Source organism: Pholcus phalangioides, unplaced genomic scaffold (assembly GCF_987345545.1).
Source record: "Pholcus phalangioides strain wild (caught in Gottingen) unplaced genomic scaffold, Ppha-v1.0 ptg000041l_1, whole genome shotgun sequence".
NCBI lineage: Eukaryota > Metazoa > Arthropoda > Arachnida > Araneae > Pholcidae > Pholcus > Pholcus phalangioides.
In genome coordinates, this window is record NW_028301627.1 from 4,935,878 (window position 1) to 4,959,487 (window position 23,610).

Here is a 23,610-nt window from a genome sequence, read left to right on the forward strand (position 1 = left end):
ATAACGTTTTTGTGAATTGCCATCTATTGATCTCACTTTGAAAACTTCATAGATCAAAAGAGATGTCACTCTATGAAAACTAAAATCAATCTAGCACTTCTATACTATTATTTCAGACCAAAAAAAAATAAAAAAACTTGAATATTATTATTTTTATGCATGTGAGTTTAAATTTAGTTTTGATTGATCGTTGCGGAAGATAATTATGTATGTATAATAAATTGTCACATGTTTTTAATTGCGGGTCACCAGTATTAGGTGATTTTAATAACCGTGTGAATTTTTGAAAGTTCACGTGGGATAGCCATTACAGCTGGGCGAAGTGTTTCGTGCACTGCTTTCGCCCCTTCAAAAGGGAGCGGACGTAAGTCCGCATTCTTTAGTTCGAAACTTTTTGCTTAAAATTTTTTCCCTTTAACCTTGATTCAGTGCCCATAGGCAGCCTAGAGCCATTCTTTGGTGGTGTAATCTAAAGATGCCTTCCGTTACTAGTTGGTGCGAAGTACCGAGCTCTCGTCTTCTTCGTCTTGGTTTCTCTACTTAGGTAGAGGTACTGATTGATCAATCAATGGCAAAATGGTTGCTTAAAAACAACTATCTGTAATTTTTTTTAAAATTATATATTACTCTATATATAAAATATTCTCACTCAAAATAATTTCAATATACTTAATATTAAATGAGAGGAAGGTCTTACGACCGGATGAAAATACATCTCACCACCGTTAATAACAGATATAGCTGTATTTATGTGAACTGCAGGCAAAAAAAAAAAAAAAATTCTTGAGCAACCCTTTAACATAGAGACAGTGGAAGTCTTAAACTTCCCTAAATCCTTGACTTCTTGCAGGTTTCACCCTCTGCAAAAGGGTCATTGCGCTAGAGGCAAGGTCATAGCCTGCGCTGAATGGCTAGGTGTAAAATAGTTAAAATATATTTGTAAAAAAAAAAAACTTTTCCGTCAGAGTCAATGATCTTCAATGGTTAAGTGCACGTACATATTCGAGAATTTTTCGAACGCTATGGACTCATGCATCCGGGTAAAAATGGAATGACTTTCTCCATACGTGTGGGAGTGTTTGAGAACCGAATTCTGTTGCCGCAGTAAGCTTCAACGCGTTGGCAGAATTTTCCTAGTGTTAGAGAACACACCAAGGTATCGTATTATCTGAGACGGTCGAATTCGTATACCTTCATTCAATGTAGATCTTAGGTTTCATCTTTTTCTTTGGGTGCGGCCACAAGAAGCGGGTTTTTTCTACTTCCATTTGTAGTTTATTATTAGCCAGCCAATTGCTCGATTTTCCGAACACTGTCTGTGATTCATCCGTTATTGCCATATGGTTTTCGCCGGATATAACATATACCAGATCGTCGGCAAATGCCTGTAGATATACCCGCGGGCCCCAGTTAATCTGTAAAAGCGTTTTGAGGACAAGTGACCACATCAAGGGGCCGCTGCATGAACCCTGTGGACACCCTTTCATCTGCTTTTTCATGGCTATTCCTCCGTCTGAGGACATTATTATATATCTGTCTGAAAGCATATTCTCAATAACTCGCGTCAGGTTTCCAGGAAGTGGCAGTTGGCGAAGTTGATTGATAATTATTTCATGGCGCAGCGAATCGAAGGCCCCACGAATATCTATCGTGACTATCGCCGTCTGATAGCCTTGTTGATGCATACCGACAATTACTTGCAACAGTGAATCTATAGCTTTCTCAGCTGACCCTCCAGCACGAAATCTAAATTGTAGAGGACTTAGCCAGTTCATGCACTCCAATTGATACATAAGTCTTTGTACTATAACTTTCTCGTAGACCTTACCTAGAGTGGGTAGTAGGCAAATTGGGCGATATGAGCGTAGCAATTGTGGGTCTTTATCTTTCTTAAGGAATAGCAGGAGCTTCCCCTTTTTAAAATGTTTAGGAAAGAGAGATAATTCCAGGAACCTGTTGAGAATTTCAGTAATTTCAGTTTTTCGGCATTGGCTTCGAATAATGTCTTCAGTATGGGAACACTAATATTATCAAAGCCAGGTGCTCTTCTATTCTTCAATCTTGTGACAATACTCCTGATCTCTTCCACTGTAATTTGCTCGTCATCTGGGATGCCAGTTCTAATTGGTTTTACCAAGGATATTGTATCCGTAGGATCTGGGTAAATCGTATCGAGTTGCTGCTCCGCCGCTTCCAAGATTGTGGAATTGTGACTCCCGCTCATCAAAACTTGAGGCGGTACTCTCTTGCTTTTGAAAATAGAACGGTATGCGATCCCATAAGGGTTGTTTTCAGCAGCGCAAAAATTTGTCCAGCAGTCGTTCCTAGTTTTCTTAACCTTCTTTACATATTCTGCTCTAGCCTTTTTGTAGATCGTATAGGCCTCACCCTTGAACTTACCTTTAGCCTTGAGAAATTTTCTCTCCAAGGCTCGAACCCTCTTTCTATGAATAGCTAATTCCTGTGTCCACCAGTTGGGAAGTTTTTCATTAGGTTTTTGAGCACGTCCCAGTATATTAACGCAAGCAGACTGCAACACTTCCATAAAGGTGTCCACAGTTGCATTGAGGTCTTCTTCCGTGTGTGCTATACGCAGCTGCTGTGCAAAATCGGTTAACATTGGCCTGGTGTGTGTCTTGAGCCTGAATAATCTCCGTGTGGTCGTCCTATAACGCCATTGCAGTTGAGATTGACATTCTATATGCAGGTCCAAATGAATATACCGATGCGAGCTGTGCGAATCCTCGTTTCCTACTGACCAGACTGTATGAGCAAATAGTTCCTCAGACGAGGTAAACGTGAGATCCGGCCATCCTTTTGTACCAAAAAGTTCGTAAGTAGGTTTTGTTTGGCCAGCGTTAAATAGGTACATGCCGTGACCGCTGAGAAATTCTTGTAATTTCCAGCCTCTGGCATCTGTAGTTTTGTAGCCCCACAATGACGAGTGACAGTTGATATCGGTAGCAAACATCTTCTCTTTAGCATGGAAGATAGTTGCATTTCCTCTAGTTCTTGTAGTACCCCGTCTAGACCCTCGTAGAAGCATAGGCACTCACCAAGATTATTTCTCTCTGTCGAAGGCAAAGCTGTATGGCAACAAGTTGTTTACCTATACGATAAGTTGCTGGATGCACCCGCGAAGACGAAGCTATAATTGCACTTTTAGAATCTTGTGAACTCCATATTGTCCATTGTTGTGGCCAGCCACGGAGAGCACCGCGATTAACCCACGGTTCCTGCACCAACAGTAGATCAATCTTGTGTTCTATGGCATAGGTCACCAGATGGAAAGTACAGTTCTTAGATCTGTCCATGTTAATCTGAATTAGACGCAAGGGCACCTCCCCTTCTAATAAGTTAACGTCTATTTGAGCACTCATCTCTTCTTGGTCTAGTATATCAAGCTGCGACCCCGTACAAGTAAATGGCTTGTAAATTCTTTGCCGGCTGTTTTATGATCTGGATCTCAGTTGTGAAGCGTGAGCCAAGTTCATCAGAGCGCAGTCTATGCACCTATTATTTGGTTTGTTTATTTCTCTGGATGCCTGGGCATGTGTTCTTCCAAAGCTTGAATAATAGCAAGACGTCTTTCTTACATTATCGCACCTCTTCGCCATCATCACACCTAGCCGGCGTCGCCAGTATGTGATTCCTGTTGATACCTATTCTTTCCTTGCATGTGGGATAATCCCCCCTTGCTATTTCCTTTGGGAACAGTCAATTTTGCATGTGTATGGCGACTCTGTGATGACCATGTTCCTCTCTCTGAGAGTTCGAAGCCTGATCTAATCCCATCTCTCTTCTTTTATTTTTTGGAAAGGGGAGAGAAGAAAGTGGGGGGATAGCAGAAAAATGGTTAGTTTTGTTAGGTTGGAGGGGGGGGGGGAGGAGACATGACATTACACAGTAACAACAACTAAAAGTGATATTCTCTTGCTCTGATTGCCGATACAAGTTAAGAGTGACAAGGAATGAATGAAATTTTCCATGAGTTGAGAAAATTCCCGCCCGTGGGGGCAAATTTTGAGAGGAGTACCATACATAAAAATTTTCTGGGGTACAAGATACATACTGGATTAAATTATTTTCTGGATTAAGATATTATATACACTGTACAACACTGATTTCAGTGGTCTCTTATGAGTGCGGGGGCTCCATTCGCAAGCTCGAGTCTTGAGCTGTACGTTTCCCCGATCCGTTTGTGGCGAGCGCCTCTTCCCGAAGAAGGGAAGTCTGCTGGGAGGCCGACTTTACACGCTAAGCGTTTTTTGGTGTAAGTGAGGAAAGCCTTTCGCGACAATAATAGTAATAAAAAAATTTATTTTTTTCTTTCGTCAGCGCCCTCTGACGAGGAAGAGGAGAAACAGCTGTTGGCAGCAAGCCAGCCCTCTAACTAGAAGTGACATAAAACTCTAGTCGTTTTATGACACTTTTCGGACAATCCGAGTTTTTTGGTATCTCGGTCAACACCAGCTAAACAAACGGGCTCTTCTTCAGGCAGTGCTATCTCGGCCATATTAACCTCGGAATATCGAAATTCTACTGCAGCATGTTAGAGCTTAGAAAAATACCTATAATGTTAGATAAGAGCATTTTTAGAACTTTCCAAAGGAAAAAATGGAGCCCGTTCGGCGTAGACAAATGTGGTTTAGGCCGGTATTACACTATAAAAGTTCTCTAAAAGTCCTTTTATAAAACTTGAAAAATTCAACCCATAAGATTACCGGGTGCATTTGCTCGAATGTAACCTATGAGCTTTATTGGCTGGATTTTTTAAGTTTTATAAAAGGGATTTTATCAAACATTTATAGTGTAATCCCGTCCTTACATCCGAAAATGTTCTCAAAGACCCATTTACAAATGTTCCTTCAAAACTACAATGTTTTGAAAAATCTTTCACAGTTAACCTACTCAGTCATGGACATTCTCAAGCGAGTGTATCATCGTGTGTGTTTTCAAGCTGGAACTAACTGCAAACGATTTGCCGCAATTTTCACACACATATGGCATTTCTATCGAGTGGATTTTTTTGTGGTCCTTGACACTGGAGCTTTCCATAAACTTTTCTTTGTAAATGTCACACTCGTATGGATTTCCTTCGTTGTGGGACTTCGCATGGTTTTTTAAACGAGACTTGCGAGAAAATGTTTCACCGCAAACTTCACAAGCGTGCGGATTTTCGCCATTGTGAACCTTTTTGTGTCTGCTTAAATCAGAGTATTCCTTAAAATTTTTGTGGCAAACGTCGCATTCATATGAGAGTTTCTCACTGTGTGACCTTTTGTGGCATTTTAATGAGGAGCTATGACGAAACTTCTTGTAGCACAACTCGCATTCAAATGGTTTCTTTCCTGTGTGCACCTTTGTATGCCTATTTAAATTAGAACTAGACGTAAATGTTTTACCACAAAGTTCGCACTCATATGGTTTTTCTCCAGTGTGAAGCTTCGTGTGACTTGTTAAGCTCGAACTGCATGTAAATTTCTTACCGCATTCGTCACACTCGTAGGGTTTTTCTCCAGTGTGGAGTCTCCTATGTTTAATTATATGAGAGAGATCGTAAAACGTTTTATCGCAAACCTCACATTTATGTGGCCGCTCTCCCGTGTGAATTCTTTTGTGTACTTTCAAACTGGAACATAATGAAAACTTTTTACTACAAAACTCGCACTCATACGGTTTTTCTCCGGTGTGGACTCTACTGTGCATTCTTAATCCACGACTATCTGAGAATGTCTTTCTACAAAGCTCACACTCATACGGCTTTTCTGCGGCATGAATTTTTTTGTGACTGTTCAGACTAGACATACGCCCAAACTTCTTAGCGCAAATCACGCACTCATGTGGTTTTTCTCCTGTATGGGTTTTTTTATGACCGTTCAAAGTAGATTTTGTGCGAAACATTTTGCCGCAAGATTCACACTCATATGGTTTTTCACCAGTGTGGATCAATCTGTGTCTGAGTAGATGTTGTTTTTCCGCGAAAGTTTTACCACAAGAATCACATTCATGTGGTTTTTCCCGAGTGTGCACTTTTTTGTGACGCCTTAAACTAGACTGTTCTCTGAACTTTTTACCACAAAACTCACACGCGTATGGTCTTTCTCCAGTGTGCACTCTTTTGTGATTTTCTAAACCTATCTTTTCTCTAAATCTTTTACTGCAAGCATCACACTCATACGGCTTTTCTCCAGTGTGAACCCTTTTGTGAGTTGTCAAACTGTTCAAAAACCCAAATCTTTTACCACATACATCACAGTCATACGGTTTTTCTCCAGTGTGAACTCTTTTGTGCAAACCCAATTCAAACTTTCTCGAAAACTTCTTATCGCATAAGTCACATTCATGTGGTTTTTCTTTGGTGTGGACCACTTTGTGGTTAATTAAATTGGACAAGTCCGAAAATCTTTTGCCACAAAATTCGCACTCATACGGCTTCTCTCCTGTGTGCCTTCTTTTGTGAATCTTCAATTCACACGACGATCCAAATCGTTTACCACATAAATCACATTCATGCGGTTTCTCTCCAGTGTGGACTCTTCTGTGCGAGCGTAATAAAGTGCTTGTCCGGAACTTCTTATCGCATAAGTCGCACGCATGTGGCTTTTCTTTGTTGTGAATAATTTTGTGGTGAATTAAATTGGACAAATCCGGAAACCTTTTGTCGCAAAATTCACACTCATATGGCTTCTCTCCAGTATGGCGCCTTTTATGAGGAATAAAACTCGCTTTATGCTTAAAGCGTTTACCGCAAACCTCGCACTCATACGGCCTCTCTTCGTCATGAACCTTCATGTGACGATTCAAATTAGCCTTTTCATAAAACTTCTTATTGCAAAACACGCACTCCAGTTGGTTTTTTTCAGAGTGGATTTTTTCATGACGGGTCAAGCTACGCGAACCCGTAAATTTTTCACTGCTACGTTCACAATCTTGTGACTTTTCTTTGGAGTGGATTTTTTTATGAAGGGTCAAACTGCACGCGCGCATAAACCTCCTACCACAAAGTTCACACTTGTGTGGCTTTCCTCCAGCGTGTTCTCTTTTCTTGCTAAATATCTTAGACCTACTCGGAATCTTCTTACTACAATATCTACACTTTTTATTGATGTTAGTGTTGCCTTGAGCGTCTTCTTGTTCGTTTTTGAGTTCATTTGTCGGAAAGTTCAACTGGAAGCACTCGTTGCAAACATCACATTCCGGTGGCATTTCCAGTATATCAATCCCCTCATGTTTTTCTAATTTTGGCATTCGTGACAGCTTCTCATCAACGTCGTTCATGTGACTCATTGCGAAGGCGCTTGATTGTTTTGTAATAACTTCACCAGCGGAAGAGGCTTTCTTCGATGATTTAATTGGAAAAGTGTCATTTGAATTATTTTCACTTATAGTGTCTGTTGCGGTTGTTGTCACGGAAGATAACTCATCCATACCAATGTCTTAAAACAAATCGAAAGATCAAGTGGAAGTGAAAACGGAAAATTTCCCCCCAATTGTGTTATTCTTTCACTCGATATTGTTCCTATAAGCTTTAGCAGTCGATTCACTTTCACAGAATTGCTAATTTTCTTCTGCAGAATTTGATGACGATCTCCATTTACCTGCAAGAAAAATTAAAAGATGATCACAAAAAGAGCCGCCAACCCAGTCACTTATCTTTTTAGCATAAACTGCCAAACATGACAGCTTACATAAATGAAAATTTGATGTGGAGTACAGTCCCCCCCCCCGCCCGTATTGGCGGGGGTTACGTTCCGGGGGTGGCCGTGAATAACCGAACTACTTTACTCAGATTAGTTAAAACCCGTTTTTAATGAATCAATTGACCATCGATTGATGGCCATGATGCTTATTGATAGTCGGAGTATAGATTAATTATTACATTTTTGATTATAATTAATAACTGCCTTCAGCGTCAGGAGTAAATTAATTAATTGTAATAGTTAATTAATTGGTGTCAGGAACTTATTAATTCATGGCAATCAGTATATTTGTTAATTATTATTTATAACCATTAAAATAATTGTACTTATTAATTAAATAATAAATGGCAATAAGTTCACGATGGTTAATTTATTCATTAAAAACAGGCTTTGACTTGATAAAAGTCAGAAATGAAAACATTTACAATCGTATTTCAAACTTTTACCAATTCGCCTTGCTAAAACCTAGGTTTTACTGGTTTTTTACCGTAATACATATATACACGTTTACATACATATATGTATGTCTCTGGTAGCAACAGACCCCTTCACCTTCGTATGATCTCGGTATACCTTTCTGACCATACATGTGTGAAAAAGAAGCAGTCTTTTCCATGGTGTGTTATATTGCAGCGTTCACTGTATTCGAAGCGTAAACATTTATTCTCAGTTCGAATGATGACGTTGGATAATTTCAAGAACAATGAAAATTCAGAAACAATTTCGGGAATAATAAAAATTCAGAAAAATTGCGCTCCCCAAATGAGAAAACACGTCAATTAATAAGCTTTTTATAACTCACGGCACTATGTAAAATCATTGATTGTTAGCTTCTTAATTGAAATTCGGTATCTATGAAGAATATTGTGACCATATGTCCCGGTTTTCTTGTTTTTTCTGGCCATCCCGACCTTTTTTTTGCATAAATGTCCTTCTTTTCCCGTTTTTTTGCACAAAGCCTATTTGAATTTATTGAAGGGTAAGGTCGAAATCACTATCCAACTCATAAATTATATTATGATAATGACAACTATAAAAAATAACATTTATCTTATGTATTTGTCTCGGTGAACGTTTTATTTTATGCAGTTATATATGAATGCACTGCAATTTGCAGCAATGCCCCATTTCCCGCCATTGTTATTTCTGCATGATTTTCAGCAATATTTGACAACTTTTGTTTACTTTTGGTACCATTTTTGGCGATGTCCCGTATTTGGAATCCCAATTTCCGTTTTCTTTCGAAGAAATATAGTCAGCCTAATAAAAAAAGAAGGATCTTATTCTATCCCTCTCTCATTTCCATGAAGTCTAGGGTTACCAGGTTTGCAAACTGAGAAAGAAAAGCGTGCACCCGCACCCTCAATGACGTAACTTACCCCGATTTTCCTGATAGATGGCGCCACTATTCCGACCATTAAAACCGGTCACAACAATAATTTTTCCGAACTATAAAATAAACCGCGGTGTCAGAACCGCTAAAAAAAGCCAAAACAGAACAAAATTCTAGGAATTTCGACGGCTATATATTGGTGAATGCGGGGGGGGGCAAATTTTTAGCTATTTTTGACCCCCCGTCATCAAAACTCCCCCCTCCCCTCGCCAGCAAAATTTCGTCGGCTCTGCTCCCTACTTCCTAACGCATATTGATGGGATCAGAGACGTACGCGAAGGAGGGGGCATGGGATGTTGTGACTCCCACTCCCCAGATGATCAAAATTTTTTTTTTTAATTAAAATTTTGATAATTGCTAATACACACCTTCCAAGCCATATGTGCTAAACCCGTGGCCGGCAGACCAAATGTGGCACTGGGATTATCTGATGTGGCCTGGCCCCCTCAAACCTAATTTTATGAAAATGCATTAAGCGGCACATTCACAGTTCACTTGATTGACCCGCGACACCGTTCCAGAACACTTAAGCGATCCGTGGCACATTTAGAGATCCCTTGAGTGACACGTGCCACAGTTTTAGAGCTCTTAAGCAGCTGCCGGTGCGGTTCTACATCACTCAAGTTACCAGCGGCACATTCCCAGATTACTTAAGTGATCCGCGGCATCATCACGAATCACTTAAATCATGCGTGGCACAATTCTAGAACACTTAAGCGCCCGGGCACGTTTCCTGATCACTTGGATCCGCGAGACATTTAGAGATTGCTGAAGTGGCTCTGTGATTTATCATTAGCATGGTCCCCCCACATCCTGGAGCAGGGCCCCAGGCCAGTATCTTACGCGGGGCCCCCAACCAGACTTTCACGGGCCCCCTTTATGATGAATTTACAGCGTGAAGAAAACAAGAAACGGGGGCCTTAATGATCATGGTCTAATGACATCACATCTCCCTAATCGAGGGAGCCATGATCATTAGGGAGAACGTTAGTGTAGGTGCCCACAAACTAGCAAAAGGTTTTTTCCAGTTTTCAGGCACCGAGTAAGATGCAATATTGTTGATGAAGGGTGGTTGATGACGCAAGCATCATCCGAACCTCCCCCCCCCCCCGTCATCAAAAAGTCAGCAAATCGGAAACCCCCCCCCCTCCATCGATGCTGACGTAATACTTGAATGACCCCATATGAAATATATGTTTCAGAGTGGAGAAAAAAAAAATTGTGGTGGAGAAACCACACACACACAGAAAAGACGAAAAGGGGCGAATTTTTTTTCCCAAAACGTAAAAAACGGGAAAGCTTGAAACGACATCAAAAAGGAGGACGGTTGGTAACCTCAATTAAGTCCCAAATCGTGGAAGTACTTTTTTTTACTCATAGATGGCAGCATATCGAAATGGGACGAGAGAGGCTGAGAGAGAGAAATCATCTACTGGCAAAGAAAATTCACGATTACCATCTGCGATGATGGGAAATGGAAATGAGACTCACCTGTAATTTATGCAGTTTGCAACGTCTCCAAAGGACAGTCAAATTGTTGATTGACCGATGAGGAATTTCAGTTCAATCCCACCGATGTTGTGATGAAGAAGCGAGAGTCAAAGTAAACACAAACGGTGGTGAGGGGTTGGATTGGGCGTCGGAAATATGTCAATGGCTACGGCTTTCACCGAATCTGAACGTACGCGCGGGCGCGCTTGGGACAGTGGGAACTCGCGTGACGTCACGTGGTGACGTCTCTTGACTCCCTCGGAAGTCGACTGTTCATAAGGATTGCTTCATTCTACAAACGTGGGGGGTCGCGAGAGATTCTCGAAAATAAAAACTTCTAAACAAGAAATTCATTTTTATTTAAAAAACACAAAAACTAAAGAATTCCTTTATATTCAGCTCAGCTAATTACCATGCATCCAGTGCCGTCTACACAGGGACGGGCTCAAGTATTTTGCGGCCCGGTGCAAAAAAAAAAAAAAAAAAAAAATTGCGGCCTTCTCTGAACAGGGTTTTTTCAATACCCCAGGGGTCCATGGGTACTCTTGCGCCCGTCAGGTGCACCAAGTGCCCGAGAATGACTGTAAGAATACTCTGTGGTCATGAATCTTAGAGATTCTCTTTCTCTGTCTTGGACTGAATTTTAAGCTATTGCTTTGTTAAGAATTTGAAGTGAAAATGTAATCAAAACATTTTTATTTCCTTTTGCGGTCCCAAAAATTTAACGGCCCGGTGCGGCCGCATCCTTCGCACCTGCCAAAGTCCGGCCCTGCGTCTACAAGGCTTTAGTCATGGCTCCCGTATCCTGGAGCGGAGCCCCTAGGAATCCTATGGGACCTGCCAAAGGTCTCATCCTAGGCTAGGATGAGACCTTTGACAGGCCCCCAGACCAGACTTTTCACGGGCCCCCTTCATATGCGGAGATAGACTTGGAAGTCTGGGGGGGACATGGTCATTATTGCTGTTGGGGCACGATGATGATGTCAATTCATCTATACATATATGCATTAGATCAGTCGACTTCACTTTTGATGGTGTGTTGCCCCCTCCCCGTATCACCGCTCCTGCACCATCTCGCCGTTCACAAAGAATAAAGGAACTGATCAACTATAAAGAAGACTGACTGATGGCACAAGAACAGTAAAAATGCCGTGGAAATCGAACGATTTAAATTGAGAATGAAATCGATTATGAATTTCATCTGATTTATTATTTATTTCAATATTGATTTAGGATTTTATATTCGAATTAAGATTTAATATGGAATATAGGATTATATGCTTGATTTCCGACTGTATACGTAGATTGTGATCTCGCAACTGATTTTATAGTTGTTGTGACTGTAATGTATATTTTGTAATGTATGCTTTTTATGAATAAATTGCCAGAGGTATGAATAAATTGCCGCTGTGGTGGTCGAGTGGTTCTAGTGCCGGACTCGTGATGCAAGGATCCGGGTTCGAACCCCACAGTGGTGGTCGGCTGAAGTTGGTTTTCTGTGGTTCCCAACTTCAAGGCGCAAATGCGAGCCGATCTCCCCGTTAAAAAGTCTCGCCACAGAGAGCAACAGTCCTACAACGATAAATCGTTCAATCATAACACTTCACTCATAGTTAGAAAAACTGGGGGCAGATGACAGCACTACACATAACAAGCATTACACAGAAACAAACTTTACATCAGGTTGCGCTACACGTACACGCACATTCCCGCATGTACCGATTCGTTGGGGGGTTTCGCGGGGGGGGGGTGCATGTGTGGTGTAGCAGTAGTAGGTAGGGCCACCAAAAAATAGCTCGGGGATCCATGATGTTCTTAAGTCAGCCACCTCGTTGGGCAATTTGCCTGTTGTGGCGTTGTATTTGTATTTGTATCCAGTCCGTGAGGACAATGAGCCGATATTACCATATGGCGATGTAGCCTGGGTATCTTTCGGTTTGACGTACTTCCGCCCATGGCCCCCCTTTATAGTGAATTTATGGCGTGAAAAAAAAAAATGATGAGGATCGTCACGGGCCCCAGGGCTGTAACCCTGTCAGCCTCCTTCTTGTGGGGGCCATGACTTTAGTCAGAGAAATATAGTTTTGATACGTTTTTTGCGCACGCACACTACAGGTGTTATTACGGCATGAATTTTACAGAGTTGCCAGTGTGTGATGTAGCTTCCCTCTGCATCATGTGGTAGCCATAAAAAATCCGATAAAACTTATTAGATTTTTTTATAATGAAATTTAATTTTAATTTTCAAAAATTTTCAAGTGCATTTAATGCATTGCCATGCAAAAAAAAAGCGTATCATTAGGACATATTATCAGATTATTTGACAGTGAATAAACGCAAACTTTTTTACGTATGAATTATGTTGCTGGGTTATATAAGCATTTTTGAGGTAGTAATTATAAACTCCCTCCGTTTTTATGGCTGAAGAATAATTCCCCTCATATAATAATATTGTAGTATGCATTTCAAACATAAGCGGATATACAGGATCTTCTCATATCACGGAAGGATTTCTTATATATCCCACCGTGTCCGCAAAATACACATAATGGAGTGATCATTATCTTCCCTCCCCCTCCTCCCCGGAAACCTTCAAGTTAATCTAAGCGTGTGAATTTTGAGCTATGGTATCGTTTCTCACTCAAAGGTGTGTGTGACCATAGGCACGCCTCTTCACTACGCAACTCTATGCCCCAAAACAACGGCTTTCCACTTCAGAGAGCCTGCTGAGCATCTGCGAATACCTTGGCTTGAGTGCATCCTGAAGCGGGAAGATTCGGTATTTCGATCCCCCCCCCCCCCGAACTTTAAGTTCTCCATCTGCCTGTTTCAGCTTTCAAAAATGCTTAATTGAAGCTGTGGAATTTCTTCGATGTACTTTACGGGCCCATAATTAATTTTAAAACATCCTAAACTATGAATTTATGCAGTTGAATATCAAAAGACACTACGGAGACATTAATTTTCGCTTGAGAAGATATAAATAAAAAGTTGAAATCAATGTTATTGCATGAATGTCCAACTCAAAAGTAGGTCCGGCTAATTACTTCATATTTGATCTCCTGGGCTTCGTATATCTCTAATCAAACTCAATATTTCAGAAATCTAGAATTCAACACAATTTTTAAAATTATGTATGTGACAGAAAACTCCACAAAGTTTCAGCATTTCTACAGTAAAATCGGCAATTTTAACACTGATTTCTGTGGGGCATCATCCTTTGCCTTACCCTCAAAGTGATGGTGATGATGGTGTCTATTCAAAAAGCTCTCATTACTGGGAGGATTGAATAAAGTGGCAAACCATTATAAAGGCATAAATATTATACATATACGTACAGCATTAAAGAAATGGCAAACCATTGTAAAGGCATATACACGTCTTAAACGCATTGCTAGGGAACCACGGTAACCAAAGTAAACGTTCGGAAAGTGATTGTTGAGGCCCAAAAACCATTGTTGCCCTACGGTTTTTTGCCCATTTGGGGCATTTGCCCTGGTCTGACGAAATTTTAAAGTAGCCTATCGTTCAAGTCGGGTCCCATTTGGTATATATGCAAAATTTGGCGACGATCGATCTAAAATTGTAGATTTGTATAGAGAACATACACACACACACACACACACAGAAAATCAATTTTATATATATAGAAGATAAAGGAAAATTGCTTGTTTTATTGAAATATGCAGTAGCGGGGGAAAAAAAGACACAAACACAATTCTAATAAAAAAGTCATGTTCAAAGACGAAAATTATGTAAATATCCAAGAATAATTAGAATCAACTTTCCTAAATTCGGAAGTTTGTCATTTATTAATCACATCGATCCCGATGCTAATTACGATCCTAATTATTAGTTAACTAATTAGTCATTAAAATTCGTTAAAATTAGTAAAATTGCGATTTTTTTAATTTTCATAAATTTGAGAGATTGTCATTCATCAATCACAACGATCCCGATGCTAATTAAAATCATAATTAGTTAATTAATTAGTCATTGAAATACGTGAAAATTAGTAAAATTGTGAATTTCCTGATATTTATAAATTTGCCATCCTGATGCTAATTGAAATCATAATCGATTAACTAATTAGTCATTCAAATTCGTGAAAATTAGTAGAATTGCGAATTTAGTAGCATGTGTATCATGGGCCGTATGTCAGAAGAATATTCGTAATTGATAGTCATGAAAAAAAAAAATTCTGTAGCCATTGGGGATTGGGGTCGGTACCTGGGGGGGGGGGGGGAATTGAGACAACATTATCTATAGCGTGAAGCTCGTGACGTTACAAGCTTCACGCGTAGGCCTTCTGCTGTAGACTAGATGGTGTCGGCTGAGGCTACTTGAGCCTCTAATAAATTTTTGCTGATAATAACTTATGAAAAACAATGCAACGCACTACTCCACCTCCTCCCCTCCTGTGAAAGGGCCTGAATTCCGTACATATGAAATGACTGGAAAAATTCCGCCCCCCCACCCCCGACGTTTTTCCCCATATGTAGGCGCCTTTCACTGTAGCAACGTAAACGTATCCGGATGAAGCATCCATTCATGAAACGCTTGTTTAACTTGAAGTTTCAGTTCTTCTGTCTGCAGCGCTACGCACCATGATCTATACTTAAATGCTGCTCTAAATCACTGCCCGAGAGCGTCAATTGTATCGGTGGATTTCATCATAATGAGATCTGACGCTATAATTTTGCAAAAGTGTATAAACTAGTTATGCTGCTATTGTGTTTCTAACGTGGTGCAAGGTACGCGAGAATTTTCCCAGGAAGCCTATGATGCCTCTTGAGACAGCTTGTGTAATCTTCTCTAGCACGACATCAGCTGTTGTTAAGCGAGAAATAGTGTTCCGAAGATGGAAGTTGCGATTTCCTCCTTCCAAAGGTGTTGACGCAAGCGGTACCATCAAGTGATATGACATGCCCAATATATAGGAGCGAATCACATCGTCGTTTTCTGGGAATTTCGCTGGTAATTGATGAGCGCTTTTAAATATGTGTGCAAACACATTTTTCTTTTCTATGGTTCGGTTTATTTTTCCTCCTCGACAGAAAAAAATTAGAATTAATTCTGATACCCTGATAATGCAGGAGAAAGGGAGAAACTAAAACAAAAAATACACACGAGGCTATTTAAAATGGTACCACAACGAAATATTCCGACGCAACTCACCTGTTCGGGGATGGAACGTCATCGAATTATCTACAAAAGCTTCGCTTTTAACAATGGGAGACAATTTCAACAATGATAGGGAAATAAATTCTAACTTCATTTCTAAACTGTCAACAATGAGCACTCTCTATCAGTCCTTAACAATGGATGCAATGGGTTCGGACATTATAAAAAAGAATGTTGTGGTGCGAATTCTTTGTATATGCGATGTCTGGGTGAGAAGGACTCCTTCTTCCACGAAAGGCCTAAAACAAATTAGGTTCGTGTCAGCCTATCGAGATCGTTAGTATGACAGTGTACGGAGGTTTCGGGCTTGCCCTTAGAATTTGGCTTGGCTATTTTCTGAGTGAGCTGAGTGAACGGCAGGCATATACTGGTCACTCCTTTCAGGGTTTTCTCTTAATATGCGAGATTAGGAGAAGCGATCGGCAATTTGTCGATCGTGATCGGAAATCGTAACGGATTTTGGTCGATCGCGAAACAATCATAGAATTTGACTTTTGTTTTCAGTATATTTGAATTTATAATTTCTATTAGGTGTATGAAGTAACGCGAAGTTATGGACTTTAGGAATTCACGATGTTGGTAAATGGTCGTGGGTGAGAAAATTCACTAATCGGTTGCATTTTTAAAAGAATTATAAAATTTTTATGGTGTAATCCGCGCGCGGGCTTAAGGCCGGGATTACGCTATTAAGTTTTATGAAAAATATTTTATAAAAGTTGAAAAATTCAACCAATAGGTTGCAACCGGTGATCTTATTGGTTGAATTTTTACGTTTTATCAAAGAGCTTTTACAAAACTTTTATAGTGTAATACCGGCCTTACACTATAAAAGTTCTTTGTCAAAGATTATTTATAAAATAAGTTTGACAAAAAAATTTGTTAGTGTAATGGGCAAATGTTTTTTGTTGGGCGTCCATCAATTCAATTCAATTCAATGAATAGGTAATTAATATTTCCGTCTGACAACAGCGCTTTGTTCCCGAATGATCTAAGAAATATTGCTGCTTTTCGGAGAAAATTACAGGGTGGAGAAATCGTTTATGCACCTGTTAAAAATGACGACGATCATCGTCACAGACATGATTGTCATTAGTCTCCATATTGCGTTACTGATCAGTGATTCTTCAGTCATTCACTAGCCGTGTTTGCTCTCCCATCAAAAAATTAGCCTTTCTGTAGAGTCCTTCCTCTCTAAGAAGCGACTTTTTCCTATATTCTGCATCAGAAATGGTACAAACGTCAGCACATTTCAAGCTCGGAGCTATATTGCAAGTATTCACGTGCTTTATTTACGCATCGCAAGCAGAAAATGTATATTTTTATTTCTCATTATTTACTGTTATTTTCGTTTTGTTTGATATATTAGTTCATTCTGCTCTTTGCGATACCTCATATATTGTATCTATTTCTACTTTCTACTATTTTATTTTTAAACGTGAAGTTAGGAAAGTTATTTCATAAATGAAGTTGGCAGATTTTGTGTATTTCGTTATCGTTTTATGCATTTAACAAGGATTGTTAAATGCTTGTGTTTGTTTTTGGTTATTCTGGTGAAAAAATGTTTTCTGTCGTTTTCGGAGTATTTTCACGTGTATAGGTTTGGCAATTAGAGAAATTATATTTATAGTATTTTCTTTATTCCACATACGTTTTTGAACATGTAAAAATATCATCAAAACAAATACATGAAAAAGGGGGAATTTATTTCAAAGTTGAAATGTTAAAGAAAGAAAACTTTTTTTACCCATCAGAGTGCAAAGGGTCCTTCAAAAGAAAGCACCTTGAATTTTCACTTTGTAACATAGTGGAATGGTATGTCCACCATGCAGCAGTCTGTCGGTGGAATAAGGCAATGGGACCAGGCAGCTTCCCCTTCTCTCACCCTACATATGTTCTCTAATAAAGGTGTATTCAGGCACATCCGTCGCAGCAACGATAGTCCCGACTCGAACGGTCTAGTTGCCTCTGGTAGCCTTTTCCTTCAGACTCATCAAGCGCCGACCCGTCAGTCTGATTGCCGTCAAGTTGCGGGTTTCTTTGCGAGGGAATTTTTGACGAATCGGACGGTGTCGTGCCCCGTGCGGCCAGGATGGATATCGTCGTGCCCTGAGCGACCAAATCCTTCTTCATTCTTTAATGGGACAAATCCTTTCTTTTGTGATATCTTGGTGAATGGAGTAATATTTCGATTAGATTTCCTTTCTTCCTTTGTTTGAAACTTCCCTCTTATCACCAATATAGGTGAAACTATACGAATACAGTTCATTTATACGGCCTTCTTGAATATCTCCTTTATGGGATTTCTCCCATTTATACGACGCATAGTGGGGTATTTTACCCGAAAACCTGGCCAAAATTATGTTTACACTGAGGGAAGGTCTCGGCAAATAATCTTGCATTCCGCAATTATTTTTACATTTTCAGTGCACTATTTTGAGCTGATATGTCGACTAATCTGTCGTTGAAATACGAAAAGACATAATTTTGCGGAATAAATTAGGGGCCGTTCAAGTATTACGTAAGCAAATCAAAAATTTATTTTTTAATGCAAAAAAAATATTTTTCAATTGAAATTTCGGAAGAAAATACCTTTATATGTTATTACAATCAATTTCTGTTAATTTCAATGTTATTTGAAGGCTATGAACGCAAAATTTATCTTAATAAATTCATCGCGACCTACCCTCTAAGCCATACAATGATAAATCGCATAAAGGCCCTTGGCCCGCGGAGTAAATATGGCCCCGGGGGGTTATCTGATGCGGCCTGCCCTCTTCAAACCTAATTTTGTGAAAAAAATGAACTAAGCGGCACATTTACAGATCGCTCAAGTGTCCCGTGGTACAATTCCAGAACACTTAAGCGATTCGTGACACATTTAGAGATTCCTTGAGTGAGATGTGACTTAGTTTTAGAGCCCTTAAGTGTGCCACAGTGCGGTTCTACATCACTCATGTTACCCGCGGCACATTCTCATATTATTTAAGTGATCGGCGGCATATAATTACGGATCACTTGAGTGATGCGTGGCACAGTTCCAGAGCACTTCGCGGCCCGGACACATTTCCAGATCACTTGGATCCGCGAAAAAATTTAGAGATCACTACAGTGGCTCTGTAGGGCACTTATCAGTGAGGGAATGTCACTTCAAGTGCCCACAAACTATCGAAAGGTTTTTCTCGTTTTTGGCGCACCGAGTAAGATGCTATTAAAAATATTTCATATTTTCGAAATATATATATGACTTCGAATAAAAACGACTTCATCAGTGGGGTAACATAATAACGAATAAAATTTGCTACAAATTGTACTAGCAGGACCAAAAAAAAAAAACTGTCGCTATAGGCGGGATGACGTTAAACGTGGTCAACGTTATACTGAAGTCTTACTGTATAATTTTACTCCCAAGATATTTCGTATACATCACCACCCTAAAATACAGCGGCTCCCTTTCTAAAAAAAAACCCTGTTCGTGTATTTATTATCAATTGGAATGAATCAAGTTTTCCTCTTGATGAACTAAATTAGTTCATACGAGTTGAATTGTATAAAAAAGATTCTATAAATAAACTAAGAAAAAGATGTTTTGCTTTCCATCACATACTGAACTAAATGTTACATAATGTCTATAGCATATGGATTACAGAAATAGAATAGCAATTCAATTATAATACCACGACATGAGGGATGGCCCTTTCTTGTGGAAGTGAACAATAGAAAAGGAATTTTTGGTCGCACAGGGCACGACGATATTTATCTTGGTCGCACAGGGCACGTAAGGGGCCGTTCAAGTATTACGTAAGCAAATTTTTAGCCATTTTTGACCCTCTTGCAAGCAAAAGTCAGCAAAACGCTGACTCCCTCCGCACTTGTCAGCAAATTTTCGTCATCAGCTCTGCCCCTCTGAATCCTAACTCATATTTTCATAAAGGGTGGTTGATGACGTAAGCATCATCCAAACCCCCCCTCCCTTGTCGTCAAAAGTCAGCAAATCGGAACCCCCCCCCCCATCGATGATGACGTAATACTTGAACGGCCCCTAACCAATCGGACGACTGCCTGAGTGCTCTGTTTTCCGAATTTTAAGTGAAATATATGTTTTAGATTTTTTCTCACTCCTATGCTCACTAACTTGCTAATTCACTACTTCTGTAAACACTTGCTCGCTGTAATGCTCATTTGCACATTTAGTTCCTCAATCGCCACTACTATGCTCACTTATTTGTTCCATCGTCATTTCTTTGCTCACTGGCTCACTAACTTGCTAATTCACTATTTCTGCTCTTACTTGCTCAATGATTTGCTCATTCAAATGAGACATTAATTGACCAAATCAGTGAGCAGATGACCACAGGAATGAGTGAATGAGAAAATTGGTGAGCGAGTGGGCATGAGAGAGAGAATGATTGAATGAGCTCATCTCTGATGAAGTGATCATAGGAAGGATCAAGTGATCATGAAAGTGAGCGAAGGGCAAGTGAGCACAGAAGTAGTGAATAAGCAAGTTGATGAGCAAGTGAGAACACATGAATAAGTGAATGAATAAATCAGTGAGCAAGAGAGCACAGAAGTAGCGAACGATCAAGTTAGTGAGCAAGTGAGCATAGGAATGAGTGAATGACAAAACAGTGAGCAAAAGAAAGAGTCTATGACAAATCAGTGAGCAAGTGAAAACTGAAGTGAGTGAATGAGCAAGCAAAAAGCAAGTAAGCATAGACGTTTTCGTTGATCAAATAAATGAGCAAGTGAGCACAGAAGTAGTGAATGAATAAGTTACTGAGCAAGTGAGCTCAGAAGTAGTGAATGAATAAGTTACTGAGCAAGTGAGCACAGAAGTAGTGAGAGTAAGTTACTGAGCAAGTGAGCATAGGAATGAACATATAGCAAATCAGTGAACAAGACAAATCAGAAGTAGTATATGAGCAAGTGAACATAGGAATGAGTGAATGACAAATCAATGAGCAAGTGAGCAGTGAAGTGAGTGAATGAGAAAATCAGTGAGAATGGAAGCTTAAGAGTGCTGATTGTGCATCTAAGTGAGAGAGTGAACAAGTGAAGTCACACAAGAAGTCACAATTGACCAAATAAGTTAACAAGTGAGCATGGAAGTAGTGAATGAGCAAGTTATCATACAAGTGAGCATAGGAATGAAAGAATGAATTGACAAATCAATTAGCAAGGATGCATAAGAGAATAAGTGAACAAGTTAGTGAGCAAATGAACATAATAATGGGCGAATAAGTAAATCAGTGAAGTAGTGAGCATAGGAGTAGCAATTGAGCAAATAAGTTTGCAAGTGAACACAGCAGTAGTGAATGAACATGTTGGTGTACAAGTAGGAATAGAAATGAGTGAATGAGAAAATCTATGAGCAATTGAGCATAGGGGTGGCAATTAAGTGAGCAAGTGAGAACAGAAGTGAGTAAGTTATCACGTTTGTGAGCAAGTGAACATAGGAATAATAGAATGAGCAAATCAGTGACAAGGAGTGAGCGAATGAGCATGCAAATTAGTGAGGAAGCGATTGTAGGAGTAGTAAATTAGCAAGTTAGTGAGGAAGCGATTGTAGGAGTAGTAAATGAGCAAGTGAGCGGAGGCGTGAGTGGATGAGCAAATCAGTGAACAAGTGATCGTAGGAGTGGGGATTGAGCAAATAAGTGAGGAAGTTAACCTCTTCGCGTACAATTTGCTGGCGATAAATTTGAATGACCTATATTAGACGTGTTGCCGATGAATGTGGTAGCCGCGTACCACGTTAAAGGAAGAAAGAAAGGGTATGAAAGGTAAAAAGAAATAAGGGTGGGAAGGAACAGTACAGAGTAATTGTATAATGAAAGTATTTGCCTTGCTTTTTCGCCCTCAGCTACACTAACTTGCTTTGCAGGTTTTTTTTTACTTCTTCTCTTCCTCACTTCTATTTTCAGTATATAATAGAAGGATTACATTATATGTTGGGGGGGGGGGGAATGCCGTGAGAAGGAGGAGGGGGAAAAACTGAGGGGAACCGCCACCATCGTTATCAGTTGATCGCTTTCTTGTTGAGATATCACGATGATGGTGAGAGAACGGGGGGGAGGGGGGAAAAGCACACTCAACTCTTGTTTCATGTGGTTATAGTAACCCTTCGCGATCACGGAAAAAGTGGTTGAAGAAATGGATGAATTGAATTTGTTCTTCTGGTGTTTGGACGCAATATTACGTCCCTGATCGTAAAGAGGTTAAATCCCATTGATTTGCTCATGATCCAAACGGTAATTTGCGTGGCAGTGACCGACACTGCGCTGATGTGTGTGAATAGCCCGCTTTGTAACGGGTTGGATGCATCGGCGTCTCAACAATGACGGTACGTCGACGGCACTGATGTGTGTGAATTTACCCTTATCAAGAGACAATTGTGGGTGGCGACTTTAAAGCACAATTTCATGGCAATTAAGAAAAAGGGAGCCACCGCTTATATCCTAAGGGCTAGGAGCACTGGGCTCAGGCCCGTAATTTGGGAGCCGTGAACCTCCCCCCGGTTTTGAAAATACACTAAAACTGGTATGTATATGTATATATATATATATATATACATACATACACATACACAAATATATATATATATGCGTGCATTGAGTACATGTTGTTTGCCCCCCCCCCACCCCCGGAAAAAGTTTAAATGACGGCCCTGAGACTGGACTGCAATCAAAAGTCCTTTATGAATCAGACAAATTCAAAAAAGTGTGTGAAAGGTCATCTTGTTAAGCAACTAGTGACCTCGTTTCTCATCCCAAATCAGCAAACTTTCACTCGTCATGATTTAGAGACAACAGTGCTTGCTCCGAGAAAATCCTGTTCATGAGGTGCAAAGCAGCTGTGTACAATTTTCTGTGGTGTTTCACCTTGTTGTGGGATGTTTCGACCCTCTAAGCAACATATAAGAAAGCTTCTAGACTTAATAGAGAAAGCGCATGAAAATCATTAGCCCAATCACCGTTAATTGAAATCACAGATTTTCAAATCAAAACATTGCTTTTGGATGACACCAGGGGCAGATTTATGGTTTTGTCACCTGGGAGGAAGAGGGGGGGGGGAAAGCGCTACAGAAATTTTGAAGCTTGTTTCCCCATCTTCCCCTTCCTAGTTTAATTTTCTCTGAACCACTCATTCCTCATATTTAATGCCTTTAGATATAGCCCATTGGGACTAGGGACTTACAAATGAAACTCTTTCTAATTACTGTATATTTCTTACTAAAAATGCTTTAATGACATTTCAGCATCAATATAATAAAAGTTTCAGGTCTTTCAGTTTAAAAAAATGTGTGTTTCCGCAAGCTTGGCGATTTTTCTAGACACCAAAAAGCACCAAACTGAAATGGTCATTTTTTGGGGTTTTTTCGTCTCCTGCATCTCAAATTTCAATGAAAAGCATCAATTTTTTTTTACTTTGCTCTGTAGGAATATATCAATGATTCGTAATATGCATTTTGTATTATGAGAAACCAATAATAAGAAAAAAATATATAAACCTCTTTCTGTGGCATAAATTAGCAAATTATTCATCATTTTCAATTTTCGTTCCCAAAATTATCATGAAAATAAAATCACACAGTAGCATCGATACTACAAATTATTGATTTATGCCTACAGAGCAAAATAATATTAAGAAAATGATGCTTTTCAGTGAAATTTGAGGCGCAGGGGACAAAAAAATCACCAAAAAATGGCCATTCAAGTTTGGCACCTTTTGGTGCTTAAATAAGTCGCCAAGCTTATTGAAACGCACATCTTTTAAACTAAGAGACCTTATTATATTGATACTGAAGTGCCATTAAAGCATTTCAACAAGAAATTTACA

At 39.7% G+C, this 23,610-nt stretch overlaps 2 protein-coding genes across 3 annotated transcripts in view; both read right to left on the reverse strand.

Moving 5' to 3' along the window:
• Positions 1-1,828: 1,828 nt before the first annotated feature.
• On the reverse strand, positions 1,829-3,046 carry LOC149065122 (uncharacterized). The gene has a single exon (XM_089254299.1). The coding sequence runs from the start codon at positions 3,044-3,046 to the stop codon at positions 1,829-1,831; it is 1,218 nt and encodes a 405-aa protein (XP_089110425.1).
• A 1,349-nt stretch (positions 3,047-4,395) lies between these two features.
• Positions 4,396-23,610, reverse strand: part of LOC149065123 (uncharacterized) — a 79,397-nt gene continuing 60,182 nt past the window's right edge. The window contains exons 1-2 of one of the 2 annotated variants that reach the window (XM_089254358.1): positions 10,588-10,721; positions 4,396-7,601 (exon numbers count right to left, since the gene is read on the reverse strand). In XM_089254358.1, coding sequence (XP_089110484.1) covers positions 4,912-7,431 — 2,520 coding nt within the window. In that variant the 5' untranslated portion in view covers positions 7,432-7,601; positions 10,588-10,721 and the 3' untranslated portion in view covers positions 4,396-4,911. Of the gene's footprint in view, positions 7,602-10,587; positions 10,722-23,610 lie in introns of those variants that run through there. The other variant, XM_089254359.1, reaches the window with a different exon arrangement.